The 25,055-nt window shown below is 44.4% G+C and overlaps 1 protein-coding gene across 1 annotated transcript in view; it reads right to left on the minus strand.

The window, feature by feature from the left end:
* Nucleotides 1-497: 497 nt before the first annotated feature.
* LOC146174118 (uncharacterized) overlaps nucleotides 498-25,055 on the minus strand; it is a 50,714-nt gene continuing 26,156 nt past the window's right edge. The window contains exons 4-5 of the mRNA XM_084583533.1: nucleotides 11,819-11,908; nucleotides 498-724 (exon numbers count right to left, since the gene is read on the minus strand). Of these exons, the coding sequence (XP_084439659.1) occupies nucleotides 570-724; nucleotides 11,819-11,908 (245 nt within the window). The 3' untranslated portion in view covers nucleotides 498-569. The remainder of the gene's footprint in view (nucleotides 725-11,818; nucleotides 11,909-25,055) is intronic.

A 25,055-nucleotide genomic window follows, 5' to 3' on the forward strand; every position in this document is an offset into this window, starting at 1 on the left:
CAGGAGAACAAGCCCAAAAATAAGTCATCTGTCAAACCCAGGCCGCCGCCAGAAGCCAACTGATTCCGGCCGACATCTAGGGGGGGAGATAGATGATGAAAGGGAGAGCTTTGCCTCGCTCGATCATCCATACTTTCTGGCGGGCCAAATAAAATGCTTTCTTTCTTTCCTATATACCATTAAATCTATCATATCATCAAAGGCCACATGAAGCACATTTTATTAAACTGAAAATTCCTTTTACATTATTGTTTGGCCCGCTTTGCTCCAACATGCGCTCGCTCAATTAAAATCAATCCATCATCATGCATCACTGCAAACCTAAATCCTCCTATAGGAAATTACTGTGGCAACAGTTTTATTTGCTTTTTAGTGTGTCCGCGTGACTGTAGGTGCGGGTTTTATTTTCGATTTGCTATTCTTAGGCTGACGCATTAATGTATGTATCTAAAGATTAGAGCGCACCTATAACGGGCACATAATTTTTGCACGGTGGATAACTGCACAACTCGAAACATTTATTTGATGAGAACACTTGTAGAGGAGACTTGATTCTCAACTTTGATATATTATTGGCCCCATTGCACAATTTTAGGAAGTCGTGCCCCGCAAAAAGAGTGATAGATTTCCTGAACATCTCGAGGGCAATTCTGTGCAAAAACCCGATTGCATTCATCAGGAATTGGTAGATCCACTGTTCTGCTTGTCTGGAGTAACCGGCAACCTAAGAAGGAAAAAACAAAATTAATATATTGGTCGACATTTCTACAAGGAATGCACACATTCAATTATTTGAGTTATGTTCAACTTCTACTCACATATTTTATTAACCTGTAGCCTCAAGCACGCTGCTAAAATGTATGTACTGTGCTGCTTTTGTTTACATCTACAGCTTGTATCCAATTTATCGTAAATGAGATGCACGTGTAATATAGGCACGTAGTAATGAAAAGATTTTATTCAACGTCAACCACAATAAGTTCATGGACGTTGTTATTTTCATCGGACACCATACCAACAGGCGTGTCATTGCCTGAAGAGCTTTTTGACATTAAACCCCACAAACCACAAACCACCGTAACAAGATATCATTGCAAAACATGTCCTGACCCAAACCCTATTTATAAGGCATATTGCAGAGCTCGCCAATAGGTAGCAGTGAACTTAAAATACACTGAACCAGCATTATGTTTCCACTTCTCATTACCTAAATACTTGCTCGAATGAATAATAATAACAGGAAAATTCTAAGCAGGTTGGTATTATTTCTACAATCATTGGTAATTAGAAACCTAATTTATCCCAGATAGTATTGTTTGCCCTATATTAATAAACATGTCTGTTCTTGTTATCGACTTGAACATGAACTTCGCTATGCTAAATCAGGGCAAATATTGTTATTCTCCACTGATTTTTTTTCTGCTCCCTTTGCCTATTACCCACGAACGTCTGGTTCACGGCAACGGATGATTTAATCCTTATCAACGGATGAAGTCAAGTGTTATTACCTAATGCAGACTGATCAGTATCATGCTTCTTTGGAAATGTAAATCTGGATTGAGAAGAATGTGATGATGTGGCTACTGTGACATATGAAAGAACAATGACAAAAGTAGTTCAGAATGCTTCTTAGAGAAAAGGACTACATTGTTCAGCACTTCTATATCTCTGCCTACAGGCACTGGTTTGGCAATTTTTCACTAGCTCTCCACTAGAACGTTTTTGCACTGGTGCGTTAATATTATTTTGAGCTTTGTTATGTATGCCTTCTATGGTATGGATTGAATTAACAGCTTTGGAGATAGTCCCGAATGATTAGTTTGCAGTAATCGCATGCCTCACTCAGAAACTATGTTGATAGTCTTGCCTTCGAAAAAGGGAGCACATGTACTGCTGAATCGGAAGCAGATGACAAGTATGCTGTACATTGACCAAGTTACGAGCTCTCTCATTCGGACGAGTTGGAAAGGTCGATTGGAAGAAAACATGCTGCACACGGAAGATGAACTGTTAGTATCAAGTTGTATCTCAGAGCTCAGTTTGCTCCGCAGCGGCACTAGTGCGTTCACAGACCAAAGCATTTGCTGCCGACCAAAGCACTATTCACTAAACTGCTGGGAGTGGCTATGTAACAGAGAACAGGAAGGTCTGCATATTTCAGGGTGCTTTAGAACAGTCAAAGTATCAGGTACGACAAGGTGGACTGTTCTGATGTGAGAATAAACTAATACACATTACATCTGTGAGCATTATCTACATCGAGATATCCCGTGATATTGGCTCACAGAATACTGGGACCTGTTTGTGTTTTGTTCGGTTTGGGTGTTTCCTGTACTAAGTACAGTATATTTTGCATCTAGGCGTTTTTAACGAGTTTAGAAAATTAGACATTCATGCTTATGAAGTGTTGTACAATTTCAGCAGCTCTGTTTTTAGATGCAGCAGAACAACAAAAAACGCAATATTTCTCCAATTTCGGAAATGTGTATGCTGATATTTTCGTATCTTGCTTGCGGTGCTCCATCTCGATGTTGAGATTAGTCATGTCAGAAGGGTTCAAACTCAACGCATGATGTTGCCTGAAACTTCCTCAGCTGCAGCACCAGGATGAGACTGGGCATTTCTTAATCTGCAGCGCGAATGTGTCAACTCTTCAAGAAAAATGATAATTTTAAGGTACATATAAAGCTACAAAGTATAAAGAACCCTTATACAGCGCTGCTGAGACCTGAGCATCACTTAAGGGGTCTCAGGGTATCCTCCACATCTCCCCTCCAATGCTTAGGAAGCTAGTTACGGATATTTTGATATTTATGCTATTTTAAAACTAAATAATTTAGTACCATACTGCGTTATCATCCTGAAATCAACAAGAGAACGTGCAATTACACTTACGTGCCTGTGGACTAAAAGAGAAGTGCGTTTAAGCTCGAATTGCATGCTTTGGTGAAAGAGAAGACGACTGAAAATGTGTTGAAGAATAAGCAGTGTGATGATAAAAAGAAGCATGAAACATGTGATACAAAGTCAATGGATCGCTGTATTACTATGTGTTATCGATGATGCTTGAGGCATGAGAGTTCAGCTAGTGCAGTGGTTGGGGGCAAGGTGCTCGAAATTCATACGAACCGTGGGTACAGTTGAAAGACTGCCTAGTGGGCGGCACTGTAACTGATTTTATTTTGATAGCCTCAGTAAACAGTGACTCGTACCGTAAGTAGTTTAGTATGTTTAAGCGTTGTTTATCTTCAGAAAGTTCAGATAGGTGAGCAAGCGTCCACCTGCCAACATTTGCTTGGCGTGAACACAGCTAAAAAAACTGCCTTTCTGGCTAAATTGCGAACCGAAGTCTGAAAGAAATGAAATTCCTCATTTCAAAGAGGTTACATTTTATCATTTCGCCACACTGTAGCATTTGTTCGACAGAAACACAGACTAAACATTTCTAGGTGTTCTGACAGATACTGCAGTGTCTGCACGTGATTAAGAACACGTCCAAACCTCAACGTCGTCTACAGCTACTGCATATGTAATTTTTACACCTAGCACAAATATTACTTGCCTGCTGCGGAGTTTCCCACAGATAAAAATATGGAAAAAGCACTCAAAAACGTTCGAGCTCTAGTTTTACATCCCTTAATGGAGTGTAGCAAGCCGCAAGGTCAATCGGCAAGTCGGTGTTACTGAGGTTTCAATCGCGCAACTCACACAACTGGGCGACGCTTGGTGTAATGCATTGAGCGGGCTAGTGAGGCTGGTGTAACCTAGTATTTTACATCGCTGACACGGCGAACGAAAAGGTATTGAGCCTCGTGGTGGCGCAGTAATTTTTCCGACAGCCTTTGGCAACGAACGTGCATCAAGGATCGCATACTGTAGTATGGTGATTAGGTAAAGGAGGGCGCCTGAGATTTTAGTGGTTGGCGTCGATCTCCTCCCTGCTGAGAGTGAATTCATTGTCTAGTTCGCTGCTGCTCTTCTTTCGCGCGATGCAAACGTGTCAAGTCGTGCTCAAGCTTAATGTTACTCTTAGTATAAGCGGTTAGCATAGCGTCTTGCCAAGAGATAAACTAGCGACCTAAGGCTACTTCGAATGAAGTAGGCTGGATCTACTCTTAGGCATTCTGTTATAAGCGAATGCTCGGTAGGGAAGCATCTGTTCCTGGCTTTATTCCTCACATCAATACACATGGAAGCATGTAGGCCAAAGACCTGATGGGTTGTTCTACCAAGCTATTTGTAAACGGGGTAGGCTTTTGTACATCTTTGGCTGGAGTGCACAAGCTTCAGCACTACATGAGTGATCCGTTTCTTGAAAGGCGCTCTTTTGTTGCTAATGCCAGAAGCGGATATTATAAGCAAAGAATTCAGCGTCCTCAGCAGCAGTATTGTCTAACTCACGTGGTCTCAGCATCCTTGTAAAATATTCTGTCATGATTATAATCGAACAATTCCAAGTAGAATTTTTGAGAAGGGCCTAGGAGATAGATGCTAACTTGCTAGAAAGGGGTCTTCTTGGCTCTTAATGCAGATTCACATGGCGAACCGCCAGTCCGATGACCGTTATACGTGTTCATTCGTCACTGAAAAATGGTTTCTGATCCAACGCCATCAAGTAGCCTCGCAGACAAAGACGAAGAGAAGCTTCTGTCCGCATGCAGGTCATGATTATTGACTACCTCCCTCAGATTCCCTTCTGAAAAGCCCTACCCCGCACAATAGAGTATGCTCCGTGTCACAAGCAATTTGCAGCACAGCGAAGGGCAGCAGGGAAATATAATAATCAATTGTGCTCCTACTTGCGTCTCGCGCCCCTTATTGTTGGGGGCGAGAGTAGCAGCACAATTACATATTGCAATGCACCGGGGAAATGCTTATGTGCACAATTATAAGGCACTTAATCCTGAATAGGACAGGGCAATTGGTAGAACCGAGCCGACAGCGCGCCTAACATAATAGTGAAGTGTGAACACGTAAAGCGGTCCGTGGACCGAGGGCACGTTGTGTGAATCGGCCTTAAGGGACGCAGAAGATCAGCTGCGTCAAAGGACAAGACATCTGCCGGTAGCATTCTCGGCAGGATTTCAAGTTGGAAGTTTATTCACATCATAACAGATTCCAGGTTACATCATTACAGATTACCCGGCACATATTACACCATTATAGAAGTACACCACACACAGATCATACAGAAATCACAAACTGCAGCATCACAGGTGAATAGGTCTGGGTATAAAAGTGATTGCAGATCACTTGAGGAGCTGATCGTAGAAATGTGTTGATCATAAAAATATATCCAACAATACCTCAGACATCTTTTTGCCAACCTTCAAATCGCCCAAATCGCCGCCGGTGGGCTCCTGAAGAACAACGCTAAAGATTTTTGAGATGGTACAAAATGCACGCCTTCGTGTTGATGCCAACGTTCTACCTGTAGTCGACTCCCCGTCGCGTAATGAATGACTGGACGTCACAGCTAAAAACACGCGAACACCAGCAAAAAACCTTCGTCGTAATCAATGGGTGATGCCAACTCATAGCTGGTATGCTGAAACTGCTCCATACTGGCGCGCTAATTGCATAAGGAGATCTTCCGTGGTGACTTGAGGAGCCGGGTACATGGACTGAGATAACAAGCCCCCATGTTTGTGCTAACCTGACAGACCGGTAGAACATCAACGCCTCAGCCTTTTGCACCAATAACTCACACCTTGCAAACCGGCGCGAAGGGCCTGTAATATTACCAAGCCATCGTAACGAGGTGTGATCGCTTACAACACGCAATTGTCGTTTTGAGATGTGTCATGTGAGATTACGGTAACATTCCTTTTATCATCGAATAGTTTTTGTACAATAGAGAAAGCGTGCGGCTCGCGTGGACAACGACTCGCCCTTTGTCGACCTGGCACTGCGTGAGCCTCACTCAGAAGTCTATATTCCAGGCACCAGCTTGGACATCAGTTTCTTTATTCTCATCAAAATGGGCTGTTATTTTTTTATGTTGAAGCTGGCGGCAGATCTTCTTCATGCTTCTTCTGCGGTACTACCCTACAAAATAGTGTTGTCATTTTCTGTCAAGGCTGATAAATGATCTGTTCTGTGACAGACTAGACATGTCCTAAAAACGGAGCAGATCAAATGCGAAACATTCCTTTGGTTTCAAGGTTAGCTGCGCAGATTTGACAGATTCAAAGACAATAAGCCACAGCCAAAGTGTTGAAAGAAGCTAGACGAAAATATGGCCGCGTCAGCCAGATACTCAAGACGATTCATAATTGAGACAAGATAAAATGGCGTCCATTATTCATTGGAATGCGGCTGAAGCGGTGCAAAGCGAAAACCATAGCGCCTGAAATTTGTAAAGCCTATGGTGTGTCAAACTACCGCTTACTCGCGGTCTGGCGTATCCACCTCTATCGGCTAATAAGAGCCTTGCGCTGGAGTATTGAATAGGGTGGCACAGTCCCCTGGCAGCCAAGAAAACCATGACTGGGTAGTACAACTTTGGCTGTACTAATAATGCCTTAAGGCGTATATCGCTGGATATTTAGGTGACTCCCGCTTCTTTCTGTCCCTTGGTAAGCGTGAAAGCATTCGTCATGGATCATGCACATCATTGTGAACAGGCAGCAGCACACGAAAAAAAGCGCTGCGTCTGGCTTAAGAAGAAATATTCAAAGCAAGCGGCACCGGTCCTGCCGACTACACCTTCCTCTCGAAACATCGTCCCCGCCTTTATATTTCCGCTTGCGTCCTAGTGTCCCACGGATAAGTTTACAATTTCTTTGTTTGGCTATAGTGCTCTCTTTCATAGCTGCACAAAACGGGACTGCTGCGTCATTGGCAAAGGCGATCATGTATGCATTATCTGGTTCCAGAGATATGACTTTCATCCTACGCTGACCACTCCGCCAGTTCAAGCTGAAATGCATATAGTACAGGCGGCTATATGCGTGTATTTATTTCTGATCGCGAGCGAAACCATCCGTACGAAACTAGGTACGTGGCATCAGCCTACGGCAGCGGTTGATAGGAAATGGCTCTGTACCTCCCGCCACCCGAACCTTCTTGTTCGTGGCCAATGTAGCTTTCGCTACAAAAGCGAAAACCAGCGTAGGATGAAGTTGAAAGTTCAAGGAGAAGTATGTATTGAACGCAGTTCCCAGTGGCCCTTGTACTGCCCGGGTAAGGTACCTATCGGAAACGCTGTTTTTGCTTCAGGAGATTCATTTATGTTGCTTATCCCTGTTTTGGTTGTGTGCGATTACGTGCTTAAGCTTACTGGCATGAAAACTTTTCAAAGAGTTTCAGGAATTCGCCCGCCACCCGACTGGCTATATTGACTGGCAGCGAGGCGTGACTGCTGCCCTAATTTTTGCTCGTCGTATAATGCCTGCTATCGAGTTCTTTATTGGCTTTTACATCGTGACAACAGTGAAAGCATTTTCAGCGCATTAAATGGTTTGTAAGTTGAACATAACAAAAATAAATTCGTAGTTTTCTACCGACTGCAGGCATTCGGATAAAGACGGCGGGGATTAGTACTTTCAACATGACACTTACAGTGCACGTTTTAGCATGAGTTTCAAGGCGCCCACTTGGCAGCGCATGTTCGCCACACCTGCCTTTAATATCTAAAGAAGAGCAGAACATTGCGCCGATAATGAGAAGCGAGTTTACATCATATTTGTTACGTTATTCAGTACCTTGTAATTAGCAGAGAACCACAATGTGTTGTCTTTATCTTTCACTGGGATCTTCGATAAAGCACAGGGTCACGTTGACGGCTGATAGCACTGTCCGCAATTATTTAGTCGACTTGCTTTCTAACGGCCTGACCTTCGGTAGTCAAATCAAAATGCGGTATGGACGCTGGTGATAAAGCGAGATTATAATATAGGAGTCTGTCCGAGCTTTGAACCTCGTTGCAAGGAAATCTTTTAATCCTGACAGCAGGAACGGCAACAGTTTCTTCTGATAAGATGAAAAGTTACTATTGCTTTAATTTAATTTAACCTTCTGACGGTTGCTCATGGTCCGTCATCATCATGTAGACATGTCTCCATGGGGCACAAATTCTACTACCCGTCCCCATTTTGGAAGAGGGCGACAACTTTCATTGGCAAGGTGCTGAAGCTCATTGATAGAATTCGTCAGGAAAGCACTAGCGCAACTGTCGCTTTTTTATCGTAATTTTTGGCTTATGTAACTTGCATCATCGACAAAACAACGGGCCTAGGAGTACTTTGATCTAGAGTATAATGACGGGTGCCTTGCGGGAGCGTCATCTCCATGGTGGTCACCTCGGTCAGAAATCCCGCTACAATAAGGGTCGCGATGCGTTCAGCGCCCGAGATCAGCTCATACAATACCCCGGCATGACGTGGCGAATCTTCTCCATCATGGAAGGGTCATAGCAGGTAAGAGATGTATAACCTGCTCCATATCTTTTTGTACATGAGGACGCTTTAGTTCATGCACTACTTACAGAACTTCAAACTGCTTCAGCAATGTGGTCCCAGCTGCGAAAGACATGCGTTAACGGGAAAGGCATGATAAAAAGTTTATGTTTATAACAAAAATTACAAATTTGCTTTTTCTTGTATTATCTTTAACCCTTGGATTTTAATCTGCACCATCCTCAGCCTAAAATATAGAGGAAAAGTGATGATAATCTGCGGTGTGAACATTAGAGATGATTGATCAATGGGCAGAACTGAGCTGCTTTTATATTGGCGGTAATTTTCAATCATCGTGTATACCAAAATAATTCAGGTGTATGACGATAGAAATGACTGTTGGCTGTTTGTGTGCATTCCAGCAGTTTTCAAACGCCTGAAACGCATGCTATTCTCTGTCCCCAAAAGCTGCACCGCCAATCTAGAAGCTACCCCCCCCCCCCCCCCCGTTGGCACATAGGTCCTTTGGCACGGGTTGTCCGGCTGCAGCGATCTGGCGCAATACGAGGCACACAGGCTGAGAACAAAGTCTGCAGAAGCTAGGTATCGTTCTTTTTTGAGATTTTACTTTATTCATTAGTGCTAGTCTCAATGATGTCTCGTAAAGAAACTCCTAAGCCAAGTCACCTCTTCGCTACCAGGGCCCGCTTGCACGAACGTGAGGGTATAAGTCCAGTCTTAAGACCGAGTCTAGTCTTATCCGAATCTAAAATAAGACTGTGCTTCCCGGCGGCCGCCGGGCGCTTTCACGAACCGATAAGACTGAACTACAGTCCAGACTTATTGAAGACTGTAGGTACGTTTGGTTCCTAAGCGAGTATTTTAGCCACCGGCAGGGAATGGGACGGGGAGCTGGCGGAAGTCGGCCGCGAACGCGGCCGCGTTCGCGTCGACCAATAGCTGATCATAGTTCCATGTAAACATCCGGCTGCTTTTCTTGCGCGCGCTTTTCGAAAATTGAAAACTGAACATTTTGACAGCGCTGCCTGTCTGATCCTGCATAAAATTTGTATAACAGTGCGAGACACTGGCTGTGAGGTTTCGCTCAGCTGCGTTTTACAATTCCATGACTGATTTCAAAACGAGGATAATGTATTTAATCCCAGCTGAAATGCAGAGCCGAAGCGCGCAGGAGAGTGAATAGATGTCTCCAGCGCTCACCGACCTCTTGAGTTCGGTGAGCTCCCCTCGTTTATTCTCAGGCACTTACCTCCGTAGGTCGTAGAAATTCATCAAAGCAAGCCCCCCCCCCCCTTCTTCCGTGCCCGCATTTTAAGCATCGTAACTTCTTTTCTGCCTGCTCTGTCCTGAAGGTTTGCTTTGAAGTCAAAGTCGCTCTGCACTCAACCACGCAGTGCGAATGAAATAGCATTTTTTTTTCTTTTTAACACTATGACGCAGCAATCGCGCCAAACGACTGGTAGCAAAACATCATATCAAAAGCACATATTTCCAAAAATGCGGTGGGAGTCTCTAGGCTCATATTTTTAACCTTTTCTAATTTTAACAATGACTTTGTTTTTTCCGAGAAAAAAGAAGGTAACACCCGCGTGAGCACCCTTGGGAGCATTTGCCTTCAATTCCTCTCTTAAAGTGCTAAAGGCGTCCGACTAATTATTAATATATATTTTATTTCTAGTCGGCGAGTGGTGTTGAGACCAATTGCCATTCCATTGAGAAGCAAGCATCCCGTGCGTTTCGGCGTTTTGAAAGTGCGAGGCATGCGTGACTGCGCCGAGGATCGAGAGAGACATAGGAGATAAATGAGAAAGAGAAAAGGCGGCCGGAGGGTCCTCGCTTGGGAAAGGAGAGTGAACTGCATATACACAGCGGCGGCGCGGCCGCTGACGGGTGTCGTCTGACACGCTCCAGCGCCGGCGTCTGCGATGGGTATCGGGTTGGGTGTTTGCAAGGTACACGCACGGACACAGGCCCAGTCCAGCGTCAAAATCCGCACATGAGTGCCGTCGATCGCACCCACAACGCTCGAAAAACTGGCGACTGGGAATATACCGGGTGTCCCAGCTAACTTGAACCAAGGGTTACAAAATAATATATTTGAGGTAAGTCAGTGAAACCAGTTGCATACAACTACCAGCCTGCTTGCGCACTACAGCCAATTTTTTGTTTTGCAATTAGTTAATTGGCTAATTATGTTAATTTTTCTAATTTAATAAATATTCACCTTAGACCAAAAATGTGAATTGGAAAGTTGCAGAGCGCCTTCAGAAACCCCCATTCCATTAATTGCGATCAAGAAAGTCTCACGAGTATCTTTTTTTCCGGGCTCAAAAGAAAGCCCGCGAAATACAAATAATACCACGTGACTAGCGCATTTGAACGCAGCGATCGTGGTGCTCTCAATCGTGATTTGAGCGAACAAAATCAGCTGCGGCCGTAACCCGATGGCCCCGTTGCAGCGGCAGGCAGAAATGTTGGCGATGGTTGGAGCGAGCTCGAGCTCGCCCGTCGTCACCGCGATCTTGGCCAGGCCTGTGCACCGCAGCAGCCTACATCACGACAGGCGGATGACGATAAAGAACCGGCAAATGAAGGTGCAGCGCTAATTTTAGTCGAGTCAGATGTCATCTCGCCCCTTTACCCAAGCCTGTATGCGCAGAATCAGTGGCTAATATCTTATCGCTCATCCGTTTGCCGTAAAGTTCGCTGATGGGAGAGAAGGAGAGTTTGTTAGAATCCCGGTGGTGTCGGCTCGCCGCTCTCGGTGCTACTTGCCCCATCACGTGGGCCGGCTGTCGGACGCGGGCGAAGAAGCCATCGCAGGCATATCAGCCTGCCGCTTTAACGGGGCAAAGGAGACACGGCCGCAGCTAATTTCGTTCGCTCAAACCACGCTTGAGAGCACCCCAATCGCGGCGCACAAATGCACTAGTCACGTGGTATTATTTGTATTTCGCGGGCTTTCTTTTGAGCCCAGAAAAAAAAGATACACGTGAGACTTTCTTTATCGCAATTAATGGAATGGGGGTTTCTGAAGGTGCTCTACAAGTTTCCAATTCACATGTTTGATCTAAAGTCGATATTTAATCAATTAGAAAAATTAACATAATTAGCTAATTAAGTAATTGCAAAACAAAAAATCGCCTGTAGTGCGCAAGGAGGCTGGCAGTTGAATGCAATTGGTTTCACTGACCTACCTCAAATGTATTATTTTGTATCCCTTGGTTCAAGTTAGTTGGGACACCCGGTATATATATATATATACACATATATATATATATATATATATATATATATATATATATATATATATATATATATATATATATATATATATATATATATATATATAACCTAAATATTCATCGCTCTAAATTACTTTTCTGATGGTCGCTTACCTCTTTCCCTACTTCTGCGAGAGGAAACTAAAATGAAGCAGCCATTTGTTTTGTCAGCATACATCAACTTGAAAAAACCAACTTGACCTCCTGAAAAATGCAAAATGGAATGAAAATTTGCTCCCTAGAAATTATTCAAGAATTATTCCATTTTAGATCATTCACCAATAGACTGAAGGAATATATTATGCTAGAATTTAAACGTCCCATCTGTGAAAGTTCTCGACAAAAAAGGTAATTGTAAACACTTACCTGAAAGAAGTCTTATATAGACCAGTGAAAATACTTAGATGCTTGCCTCTAGTGTGAAGGCTAGTGAACAGAGCTCATTGAAGAGAGGAGACTTTACCTTCAGTGAAATAAAATGTTGCGTGTTTTCTCACGTGCTGCTCTGCTATGGTATCCATATTGAAAAATAACAGTCTAATGTGCTAAGCCTAGATTGCTCCATTAAAAGAAGCTGTGCGTGCTCGGTGAACGCGTTCTTGAAATTGGTAGCAGTAGTCGTTGGAAGGTTCCTCCTAAGACGACGCCACGACTCCATAATGTCACGAGATATTGTTTTAGCATCACGTGTGGTAGATAGCGAGTACGATATCCAAAACTAATGTGGCCATATAGCGCAAGCGCCGGGTTATTCTAGCAAACACAGAAAATTTTTTTTACGTTAAATGTCTTTTACGCCTCAAATTGTAGGCCATTATTTCACCCCGTACTTCCATGAAAATATAGCTGTCAGTCATCCTGGCTTAGCCACACTGAGGACGTGAGAAACGCATCTTAGTTCGCCTTTTCTAGCATCGTGCCTTAGCTGTTGCTATGCAGGCCGCGCCGCTGTTTACCTGTAAAGCTGTCAGGGAAGAACTTTAGTGGTATTTAGTGACTGATAAAGGTTATTAGTAGTAGTTACTTAAAGCGATAGTGATTATGGTATATAGAAATGACTGCCTATTAAATTATCCCATAGTGACGTCATCAGGCATGACGTCACGCAATTTCTGGCTTATAGGAAGCTTGCATTCTTTGGTTTAATGTTCCAAGCGACACAGGGTATGAGAGATGCCATAGTGGAGGACTTCAGAAATTTCCACAACCTGGGGTTTTTATTTTAAAGTGATACCGTAAGCTGGTAGTCATAGTTATAGAGTACTCGAAAAAAAAGTGCTCCGTTCTATTTTTCTTATTAAGGCCCTTTTATGGTCTAGATATGCGGTTCAGATCAGTTCAGTCGTTCAGTCGTGTCCGACTCCTCGTGACCCTATGAACCATGTTACGCCACGCTTTCCGGTCTCTCACTATCTTCCTAACATCACATAACTTCATCTGCAGTGCCTCGAGGATGCCATCTAACCATCGCGTTCGCTGCCTACCCCTTCTCCGGCGACCCTCAACCTTTCCCAACATCAAACCTTTCTCCAGCGACTCCTCTCTTCTCATCAGATGACCAAAGTAGCTGAGCTTTAACTTTAGAATTTGACCCTCCAATGAGCAGTCAGGGTTTATGGCTGACAATATCGACTGATTTGATCTGCTGGCAGTCCAACGAACTCTCAAGAGTTTTCGCCGGCACCACAATTCAAACGTGCCAATTCTTCGGCGGTCAGCCTTTTTCACAGTCCAACTCTCGCATCCATACATTACAACTGGCAGGACCATAGCACGAGTTATACGGATCTTGGTTGGTAGACTAGTGTCTCTGCTCTGTACTAGGCGGTCAAGGCTAACCATTGCTCTCTTTCCCAGAAGCAGGCGTCTCCTAAATGCGGTTACTAGTAGTCACATCCGCCTACCACTTCAAGTGCTTCGCTATATATTGTAAACTGCTGTTGCTTCAAAAAATGTTTGAATACTGTCTGTCTTTTGCTTATATTCGTTAGGCCTACCTTTCTGCATTTCCTCTCTGGGCGATAAATCGTTCTTTGCAATGCATCCTCCGAGTTGCTTAGCAAATCAGCGACGTCAGCGAATTGTAGGTTACACAGGTGTCATCCAACATTTATCACTAACTGCTCCCAATCAATCTTTCAGAAGGATGCCTCTAAACAAGCTCTCGAAAGTACTGTTGAGGTCTTGTCTCCTTTCTTAACAACCTTCCTTATAGGATTATATTATTCTTTATGCAGTGCTAGGGTTGCTGTCCAGCCACTACCGATATCTTAACAGCACTTTCACATATGGCTTATCTAGGCGCTGATTTCGAAATGCCTGCATAATTTTCAAGGTTTCGACTAATTCAAATACTTTTCCGTTATCGATGAATGCTGTATAGAGGGGCTTGTGATATTCCCAGCAATTTCTATCTCCTACGGATTGCAGCGATAGAGTAGCGGTGCAACATCCGCCTCGGGTGCAAGAAGATCGTGGTTCGATTCTCGGTATGCGTAATTCTCACCCGGATTAAACATTATATAGGTTTTAGCATATAGTTATACCAGGTAGGTTGCGTAATGAAAGCTGACGCAGCTTCTCTTTCTATTCCTTCCTTATCTTCTTCTCCTGCTTCTACTTCTTTTGCGGCGTTGCATGGCTACTGACCGGGTTTACCCGACGGCTTTAAGATCTTGTTCCTACAGCTGATGACTTGTTCCTATGGCAACAACGCGCCATCTGTGCCGCGGCATGGCTACCGGCCGGATTTACTCAACGGCATGAAGATGGGACCCATCTGCGGTCACTCTTGTTGCTATGGCGACGACGCATCATCTGCGGCGCGGCGTGGCTACCAGCCGGGTTTACGAGACAGGCTGAAACCTCGAGTAGTATTGCTTACGCAATAAAAAACCGCGTCACGATGGAATTGCACAACACAAGTTTGGCGTGTGACATGCAGCCGGTGAACACCTCCGGCAACACACTCCCTCAACAGAGCAGAAGTTGGCCACACTGGTGCAGTATTTGGCCGCCACCTCCCATTATTAGGCCTAAAAATCCTGGCCCTCAATAACCAGCGGCTGTGGAGCAACTAACCACAGCGGTGGTCAGACTTGTGACTTAACAGGGGGTGCTACAATTTTATGACTCCGTGAACAGGCCGCCTTTGGAAAACTGACCCTGGCAACGTTTAATACTGGAGCCCTAGCTAGTGAGGGTAATTTAGCAGTGCTGAACGAGGAATTAGAGGGTATGCAATGGGATATCATATTGCTTAGTGAAATGAGGAGGCCAAATGAGGCGTATACTGTACTGAAGGATGGGGATGTACAGTGTTATAGAGGTTTACTGGAGAGAGTAGATCTAGGAATAGGTTTCCTTATCAATACGAACATAGCTGGCAATATAGAATGTTTGTATAGCTATAATGAGAGGGTAGCCGGAATCGTAATTAAGCTAAATAAGAGGTATAAGCTGGAGGTTGTACAAATATAGCACATACGTGTAGATATAATACCATGTAGTGGAAAGCTTCTATAAAGATTGTGGGGCTCCGTAGCCCCTTTAAGTGTTTTAAACGGTGCTCGCATTTCCCTATTTGTATTGTGTTTACGCGATCAGTGTGATCGCGCATGAGTGAGCAGCCAATCTCGGGGACGGGATGTTAACGGCGAAAAGACGAGGGTAGATAAGCGCGTCAGCAGCAAGGCGCAGGGCTTTTTCCCAGGCGGAGCAGCCAGCGAGCATCATGGGCCAGCGGGGTATGCGCCGACAACGAAAAGAAGACCGGCGACACGAAGATGGAAGCAGTGCCTGCAGGAACAGCCTAGGCGTATTCGTGTGAGTGGCTTTAACGCAAGGAGGGATGTTTTTGTGCCGCCGTTCGCGCTTTAGCACTATTGCTCGCCCTATTAGCTCCGCAGTGTATTTTATCTCGCCGCGGCAACACCCTGACATGCTTCTCGCGTTTTGTTTTGGTGTTCAATTTTAACACGCATGAACAGCATGTTCTCAGCGCAGCAGCGTCTTATGTTGTTTCGTTTCACGTAATGCTTTTCGTTTATACGGAATAAAGCGGTGTTTTAAGAGACTGGAATTGTCACTCGTGGGTCGAGACCATGGCTCGCGAACCCGTTTCTTGATGGTGGTGCCTCCAAGATGTAGAAACTACCATGGGGAATATAAAAACTATTTATACTGTACTGATGGGCGACTTCAATGCCAAGGTGGGTAGAAAGCAAGGTGGAGATCACACAGTGGGCAACTATAGCATTGGATTAAGAAATGGCGAGAGGCAGTTACTAGTTAAGTTTGCTCAGCGCAATAACTTTCGAATCATGAATGCCTTCTTCAGCAAACAGAAAAACTAAAGTGAACTTGGTGAAGCCCTACAAGGGTAAACAAAAATGAAATTGATTTCACACTGCGTTTTCAACCCAGCGTCATGCAGGATGTAGAGGTAACCAGAAAGAGTCGATGCAGTGCCCACATTATGCTAAGGTCTCGAATTAATCTGGATTTGAAGAGCGAGCGAAGCAGACAGTGATAAAGAAGTCGATCAGCGAATTAGCCGTAAGGAAAAATAGAAGAATTCAGGCTCTCGCTGCAGAATAGATACTCGGTGCTAACCGAGAAAGCCGACCTTAGCGTTGAAGCAATGAACAATGATTTCAGATATATCATTACTGAGTGCGCGCAAGAAGCAGGCGGTAGAATCGTTAGAGACTATACTGTAACTGTCGAAGGCGACAAAGGATTTTATTAACAAGTGGCAATATATGAAAGCCTCTAACCCAACAGACCGGATAGAACTGGCAGAGATATCAAAGCATTTCAATAGGTGCAAGGTGGCCGACATAAGGAAGAATATAATTGGGGAAATTGGGAAGCCGTCAAAGAAAGGTAGTAGCCTGAAAGCCCCTTCACGGATCACCGCCTTGTCGTGGCGGAGGGGCTTGCGATACTCGATGAAGTCGTGATCTCTGCTGTGTAGGGCCACCAAAGATAGACAGGTCACGGCAGAGAGTTCTGACAAAATGTGATTCACTGGAGAAGGTAATGGCAACCCACTCCAGTATTTCCTGCCAAGAAAACCCTATGGCCAGTCACAATACCATTAATGATACGGCGCCGGAAGATGAGCCCCCCAGGTTGGAAGGCGTCCCACATGTTACTGGGGATGAACAAAGGGCGATTCCTAGTAGCTCCAGGACGAATGAAGCGGCTGGGCTAAAGCCAAAAGGACGCTCAGTTGTGGATGTATCGGGAAGCGACCGGAAAGTCCGATGTTGCAAGGATATGTATCACATAGCAACATGGAATGTAAGATCTATGACGCAAGGAAAACTGGATATCGTCAAGCGAGAAATGGACAGAATGAACATTGATATCTTGGGTATCAGCGAGCTCAAGTGGACCGGAATGGGAGAATTTAACTCCGGCGACCATTATGTCTTTTATTGTGGGCACGAATCCAAGAGAAGGAATGGTGTCGCTCTCTTAGTAAACAGAAGAATGCGCAAAGCAGTGCTAGGGTACAACCCCAAAACCAACCGAATGATTTCACTTCGGATCCAACGTCAACCTTTCAACATAACAGTTATCCAAGTCTATGCATCGACCACTACTGCTGAAGAAGCTGACGTTGAGAGATTGTATGCGGACCTACAATGCCTTTTAACGCACCCCATCATCAGACGTCGTTTTCCTCATAGGAGACTGGAATGCTAAGGTAGGGAGTGAAGAAATATCCGGAACTACAGGCAAGTTCGGTCTTGGTGAGCCAAATGAAGCTGGGCAGAGGCTAGTAGAGTTTTGTCAAGAAAACAACCTGACCATAGCGAATACTCATTTTCAACAGCACAAGAGGCGACTGTACACATGGACTTCACCGGACGGTCTGTACAGGAATCAGATCGATTATATTATTTGCCGCCAGAGATGGAGAAGCGCTATACAAGCAGTAAAAACAAGGCCAGGGACCGATTGTGGCACCGATCATCAGCTTCTTGTTGCCAAGATTAAGCTTCGATTGAGGAAAACGCAGAAAACTAGAAGGCCTTTCAGGTATAATCTAGATCAAATTCCATTAGAATATGCTGTGGAAGTGAGCAATCGATTTCAAGGATTAGATCTAGAAGACAAAGAGCCCGAAGAGATGTGGACTGATGTTCGTGATATAATACAAGAAGTTGCTACTAAGCTAGTTCCAAAGCGAAAGAAATGCAAGAAAGCAAACTGGTTATCTGAAGAGGCTTTGCAAATAGCTGAGAAAAGGAGGATGGCAAAAGTTATGGGGGAAAGAGAAGGATACAAGGTTCTCAATGCGGATTTTCAGAAAATAGCAAGGAGAGATAAGAATGCCTTCCTGAACATGCAGTGCAAAGCAGTTGAGGACAACAGCCAATTAAGGAACACAAGAGGTCTGTATAAGATAATCAAAGATATCAAAGGAAGCTTCTGTGCTAAGCTGGGCGTGATAAAGGACAAACGAGGCAAGGACCTCCCTGAAACTGCAGAGATAAAGAAGAGGTGGCAGGAATAGACAGAAGAACTGTACAAGAAGGACCCGAATGTGCAAACCCAGCATAAAACGGTGTTGATCACTGATCTCGAGCCGGGCATCCTGAAGAGTGAAGTTGAACGGGCCTTAGCCAGCCTTGCTAAGAACAAAGCTAGCGGAATTGATGGCATTCCAGCTGAGTTGCTTCAAAACCTCAACCATGACGCTGTTAACATTCTGCATACATTATGTCAGAAGATTTGGACAACCCTGCAGTGGCCACAGGTTTGGAGGAGGTCAGTTTACATCCCCATTCCAAAGAAAGGCTGTGCCAAAGATTGTTCCAACTACCGCACGATCGCGCTTATTTCGCATGCTATCAAGGTGATGTTGAAAATCCTCCAATGTAGGCTGCAGCAGTATGTGGATCGGGAGCGTCCGGACGTGCAAGCTGGGTTTCGCAAGGGCAGAGGAACTAGAGACCAAGTTGCCAACCTTCGCTGGATCATGGAAAAAGCAAAAGAGTTCCAGAAACCCATCCAAATTCTGCTTTATTGATTATGCGAAAGCGTATGACTGCGTAGATCACAGCAGATTGCGGCAAGCTCTCCAAGAGATGGGAGTTCCAATTGACCTCATCTGTCTCCTCAGGAACCTGTATGAAGGGCAAGAGGCCACAGTCAGAACTGGGCATGGTCTTACTGATTGGTTTTCGATCGAGAAAGGAGTGAGGCAAGGCTGCATACTGTCGCCCTGCCTATTTAACCTATATGCAGAGTGCATCATGAGGAAGGCCGGTCTGGACGAGTCTTCAGCTGGAGTGAAGAATGCTGGAAAACGTATCAACAACCTCAGATATGCGGATGATACCACTTTAATGGCAGAAAGTGAAGCGCAACTCCAGCGACTTCTGATGCGCGTACAAGAAGAGAGTGTGAAGTTTGGGCTTAAACTGAACATTAAAAAGGAAAAGATCATGGCGTCTTGCCCTATCACGTCTTGGAGCATCAAGGGACAATAAGTGGAAGCTGTGACAGATTTTCTCTTCTTGGGCTCTAAGATTACCTCGGAAGGAGACTGCAGCCATGAAATTAGGATACGCCTGCTTCTGGGAAAGAGAGCAATCGTTAGCCTTGACCGCCTAGTAAAGAGCAGAGACATTAGTCTGCCAACCAAGATCCGTATAACTCGTGCTATGGTCATTCCAGTTGTGATGTATGGATGGGAGAGTTGGACTGTGAAAAAGGCTGACCGCCGAAGAATTGACGCGTTTGAATTGTGGTGCTGGCGAAGACTCTTGAGAGTTCGTTGGACTGCCAGAAGATCAAATGAGTCAATATTGTCGACCATAAACCCTGACTGCTCATTGGAGGGTCAAATTCTAAAGTTAAAGCTCAGCTACTTTGGTCATCTGATGAGAAGAGAGGAGTCGCTGGAGAAAGATTACATGTTAGGAAATGTTGAGGGTCGTCGGAGAAGGGGTAGGCAGCGAACGCGATGGTTAGATGGCATCCTCGAGGCACTGCAGATGAAGTTATGTGATGTTAGGAAGATAGTGAGAGACCGGAAAGCATGGCGTGACATATCCATAGGGTCACGAAGAGTCGGACACGACTGAACGACTGAACTGAACTGAGCCTGAAAGCGGAAAATGGGGAAATTAGGTGTAGGCGAAAATCAGGTGTATGTGCTGAGGGACAAGGCGCACGATATCATAACTAACATGAACAAGATAATCAAGGTAGCAGAGTAGTTCTATACGAACCTCTACAGCAGCCATAGTATACAGGGCAAGAATAAATTTCGCTGTAATGAATAACAATCAGACGTTCCGCCAGTACTCAAGGGCGAGTTTTATAAACTTTAAAATCTATGAAAAGGGGGAAATCAGTTAGGGAGCATCAGGTAATTAGAGATTTGTTCAAGGACTTAGGAGATATTGTGCTAGAAAAACTGGCCACTCGGTACGCGCAATGCCTGAAACCATAAAAAGTACCAGAATCCATGAAGAATGCTAACATTGCCTTAATTCTTGAGTAAGATGACGCTAATGACAAAAAAGTCAGCTTACTATCAGTTAGGTAAAATGTATTTGCCAAGGTAATCGTTAATTGGATCAGGACAACTTTAGATTTTTTTCTACCAAACGATTAAGCAGGATTTCGAAAAGGGTGCTCTACTTTTGATCATATTCACACTATAGACCAGATAGTAGAAAAGTGCTCGGACTGTAACGAGCCTCTATACATAACATCCATTGACGACGAGAAAGCATTTAATTCGGTCGAAACCACAGCGGTCATACGGGCATTGGGAGATCAGGGAGTAGGTGAGCCATATGTGAAAGTACCAGAATGTATCTATAGTGGCTGCACAGCAACCATAGTTCCGCATAAAGAAGGTGATAAAACTCCAAATAAGAAAAGCGATAGGCAAGCGGACACATTCCTCCCAGATCTATTTACAGCTTGCTTAGAGAGTCTATTGAAAGGCATGGAAGGAGAGTAGCTAGGTATCACGACTGATGGAGAATATCTCAGTAATCTGCAATTCCCTGACGTTATTGCCATGCAATTTAACTTATGGGAAAACTGCAACTAATGATAATTGATCAAGACAGGCGAAGCAGAAGTGAAGGCTTACATATTAATATGCAGAAGACTAACGTAATGCTGAATAGTCTGGGAAAGGAACAGCAGTTTAAAATAGGTAGCGAAGCATTGGGAGTGGTAGACGCGTATGTCTGCACATGAAAGGTAGTGACAGCAGATCGGGACCATGAGAAGGAAATTACTAGGAGAATAGGATAGGGGTGGAGCACATTTGGAAGGTACTTCAACGTTATTAGAAACAGCTTACCGGTATCACTCAAGAGGAAAGTTTATAATAGTTGCATCCTAATGAGCTTTGGGCTGAAACATGGAGGTTAACAAAAAGGGTTCTGCTTAAGCTGAGGACAGCGCAAAGGGCCGTGGAACGGAAAATAGTAGGTGTAATGGTAAGAGATAGGAAGCGTTCAGAGTGGGTCCGGGAAACAACTCAAGTTAAATGTGTTCTAGTCGAACTCAAGTGCAAGAAATGGGCAAGGGCAGGACATGTAGTTTGAAGAGAGGATAATCGATGATCTCTAAGAGTAACCAAATGAATTCCGAGGGAAGATAAGCGCCGCTGGGAGCGACAGAAAATTAGGTGGGTGGATGAGATTAGACAATTCGCAGAAGGCAAGTGGATGCAGCTAGCACAGGACGGGTTAATTGGAAGAAATTGGGGCAGGCCTTCGCCCTGCAGTGGGTGTAATCAGAATAATAATGATGATGATGATGATGATGGCGAACAGTACTCAAATGCTGAGGTAACAGCGCGGGACGTGGACGGGAGCACAAGATTAGAAGACGACACAACGAGCGCTGACTTTCAAAAACGTTTATTTTGAAAAACCCACCAATTCTTATACCTGACGCCACACATCACATACAATCACTTGCACATCTAAGCGTAGTTATAATAAAAAACAAAAATATTAATACATAAAAAACCCACGTGCTGCATAACCTTCTATTGCACACAACATGGTACCACTCTGAATACTCACAGAAAAGATTGCACATTTAGCAGCTCGATTTCTTTTTGTGTTAGCCATAGGGGCAGTTTGCTTACGCATAGTTCCCGCAGTCTGGCTATCTCAGACGTAGCTCAGGAAGTAGTGGCGTGCTTTAACCATGTTCTTCAGCCGCTCACGATTGCCCACGAAGTCCCGGTACAGGGGTCTATGAGATTTCTAGATCTCAGACTTGATTTCGCTTTGGGGAAGGTCTGCTGTGCTTATAAACCCAGAGGAGACAAGGCGCCACTCCCTTTCCACTCGGCTCATTCCAAACTTGTGAAAAGAGCCGTTGCAAACCTTTGTTTGTCAAATGCTCTAAAGAAGTTATATATTCACACCATGGAGGCCAGTTTTCATTGCCAGGTTGACCGCCTTACACGAGCTGGGAACCCATCACATTTGCTTGTTTCTGTTGCGGAGCATTTGAATAAGAAGATAAGATTCGAGCGTGTCGCTGCCCAGCTAGGTCACGAGGACAGGGAGACAACAAACAAGCGCAGGATTGTGGCCATACCATATGTGCACAACATTTCCGATCGCTTAGAAAAGATCGGTCGTAGAGCAGGCGCTAATGTGCTTACTGCTTCTGAAAAATTGAAAAGCCTCTGCTGACGTGTAAACGCCGATGGATCGCAAAAGCAGAGGGGGGGGGGGGGGGGCGCAACAAACTACCAGAGTCCATTTGTGGAGTGCGCGGAAGGCGTTGTTTATTCTACACCCTTGAAGTGCGGGAAGGAATACGTAGGACAGACTGGAAGGTGCACAAATGACAGGCTGAACTAAAACACAAAAACAACGTCGAACAAAAAAGAAGGTATTTGGGGATCAATGTAAGAGACTGCGCATCGAAAACTTGCTCCGTACAATTTACACAATGTAAAGTGCTAGCAATACATAATGAGCAGCTGGTTGGTGCAATAATAGAGGGTTTACAAAAGTATGTTTGGCAACCGTGAGCGGCACGCTGATCTCGCGCTGGCTGCCATATTTTGTTCGCTCCAACCGTTCGCTTCGTGTCCGTCCGCAAGCGCTCGCCGCTCTGTTCGCGCTTTTCACGTTTTAACCTAGTGTGATGTGCTTGGACCTCTCTTCGGTCCCTGGCAGTTTCTGTTAGCGACGCCTAGAAGCGTATTTTCACAGCCGAGACGTGGCGGGGCCCACCGGCTGCGCTGCCGAGCGCAGTTACAAATTGCTCTACGAGTCGTGCATGGACCTCTCTGCAATCCTTGTAGCGTCATGCCTATCCAGGTACAATATCCAGAGTTGTGTAATGTGCATTTCTTTTTGTCTGTGCGCCTTTGCTGTTTACTCGAAGGCCTATGAAAGACGATCGCGAGTTTGCTTTACTGTCCCTCATCCCACTGGAAGATACTTGTTTGTTGACATGAGCGAGGATTCATTTTATTTTATGATAAAAGTATCGTGCGTAATTTGACGTAAGTTGGACTGGCGCTGAGCACTTTCCTTCCCATGCCGTCGACGCATTAGTTAGCATTAGTCTCGGAAATAATCGGGGTTGGCGTAAAAAAAAAGTGCCATGGTAATTTGTGCTTCCAGTGATTGAATATTGATTGGTGTGTGGTAGGCGATGACGAGTTAATAAAATCTTTGTAATTAATTGATCAATTGATGAAATAAGGAAACGAAAAAAAAAGAAAATTTGAAAAGTAAGGGTTTAAAGGTGTCAGTATGAAAAACCAGTGCTTAGTGATGCTAAGGAAGAAACTTTAGAATGTGTAATTGATGAATTGAGATAATTGAAGAATGTGTTCAAAAGTGTCAAATTGCTCAGAATGGAAAGCCGATTGTTGCTGACGCATGCGTATTGGTGTTTAAAAATATAAAACGTCAAATATAATAAAAATAGATAAAGACATGATAGAAATATAACATAACATACATTACATAGAAATATAACATGCATAACATATAACATACTACACTTGTGTGTAGTATGTTACTTTTGATGAATTCATATTTCAGTGCATTGTATTCTTTTCGCCCCTCCTGCTAGAGCCCAGCCAAGGCCTGCAGTATTTGGTAAATAAAGTAAATAAATGACAGACCGAAAATGTAACATGTGAAGAAAGAAATCATCGTGCGTGTGTGTGTATGAGAGAGAGACACTATCGCGTTATACCTTTATTGGCGGATCTTAAGCGACCCCCTAATTTTTCTATAACGATATTATATAAATATAAATCTGATTTTATGAACACAGTCAGTTGCACAAAGCACAAGCACTTCGCAGTAATGTGACTTGACTTTTCAAATTTCTTTTCGTTTCAGCCGAGTTCCTGGAAGCTTCCAATCTCAACGCTTTCATATGAGCATGTGAGCGCTTTCAAATGTTTACTTTCTGGCAGAGGGAATAAATAATGAAATCGACATATTTAAAAGCTGGAGTGAATTTCAGGTAGCTGAGAATTAGCGAACCATCGGGTGACACGAAAAAACACACAAAAGTGAAGCGCATGTTTCGTTATTTTATCGGCCGTGCTGGGCAGGTATAAAACCACAGCTGCACGCTCTGGACGTGGACCGGTCGAAACGGTCTGAACGTGAGCATGTTACAACACACTAGTAGGATGTCATCTTTTTCTGCTTTTCTAGACGCCGCGGGTTAGACAGCCGCTTGCTTTTGCAGTGTGAAACACGCACCTCGGGCGCACTAGAAAACCATATTGCTCTCTGCACCAAGCACTACCATTTCGTACGACTGTGAAAAGTAGTTTTGATAATCATGCCCGCGTCTTAATTCCAATACATAATGCTAAATGCACCTGCGTACAAAACGTTTCAAAGAACGTATTTGCACAATAGCGTTCGTTATACATGCATTGCTCCTTCTCCCGTGTCCTCCATCGCAGCATAAGCTTATCCTTCAAGTTCACAAGGCTCCATAGCGCGCAAAACAAACTTGCTGTTTTAGGTGATAGCACATTCTGTGAGCTAGCTCCCAGTCAGAAGGACGTGCTTTACATGATGCAAGTGACCCTTGTAAAGCCGATTAGAACTGCAAACGAACGGTCGCATACACTCGTATACCTTGATTCCGTGCGCGTCTACGACGATGAGCTGGCTGCAGAAGGGCACGCAACAACATTCTGGCATCATTCCGAATAGAGCTTGGAGCTAACAGCGACGGCTGTGATGTTAAGAATCGAAACAATCGCTTGTGAGCATTCCAATGCACCTTTCGGTGCATGTACGGGTGCTACGAAGGCGCACGTTGACAGCGTACTCGATGGGAGGCGCGG

The sequence above is a fragment of the Amblyomma maculatum genome, chromosome 11, assembly GCF_055883805.1.
Source record: "Amblyomma maculatum isolate TAMU_Amacu chromosome 11, ASM5588380v1, whole genome shotgun sequence".
NCBI lineage: Eukaryota > Metazoa > Arthropoda > Arachnida > Ixodida > Ixodidae > Amblyomma > Amblyomma maculatum.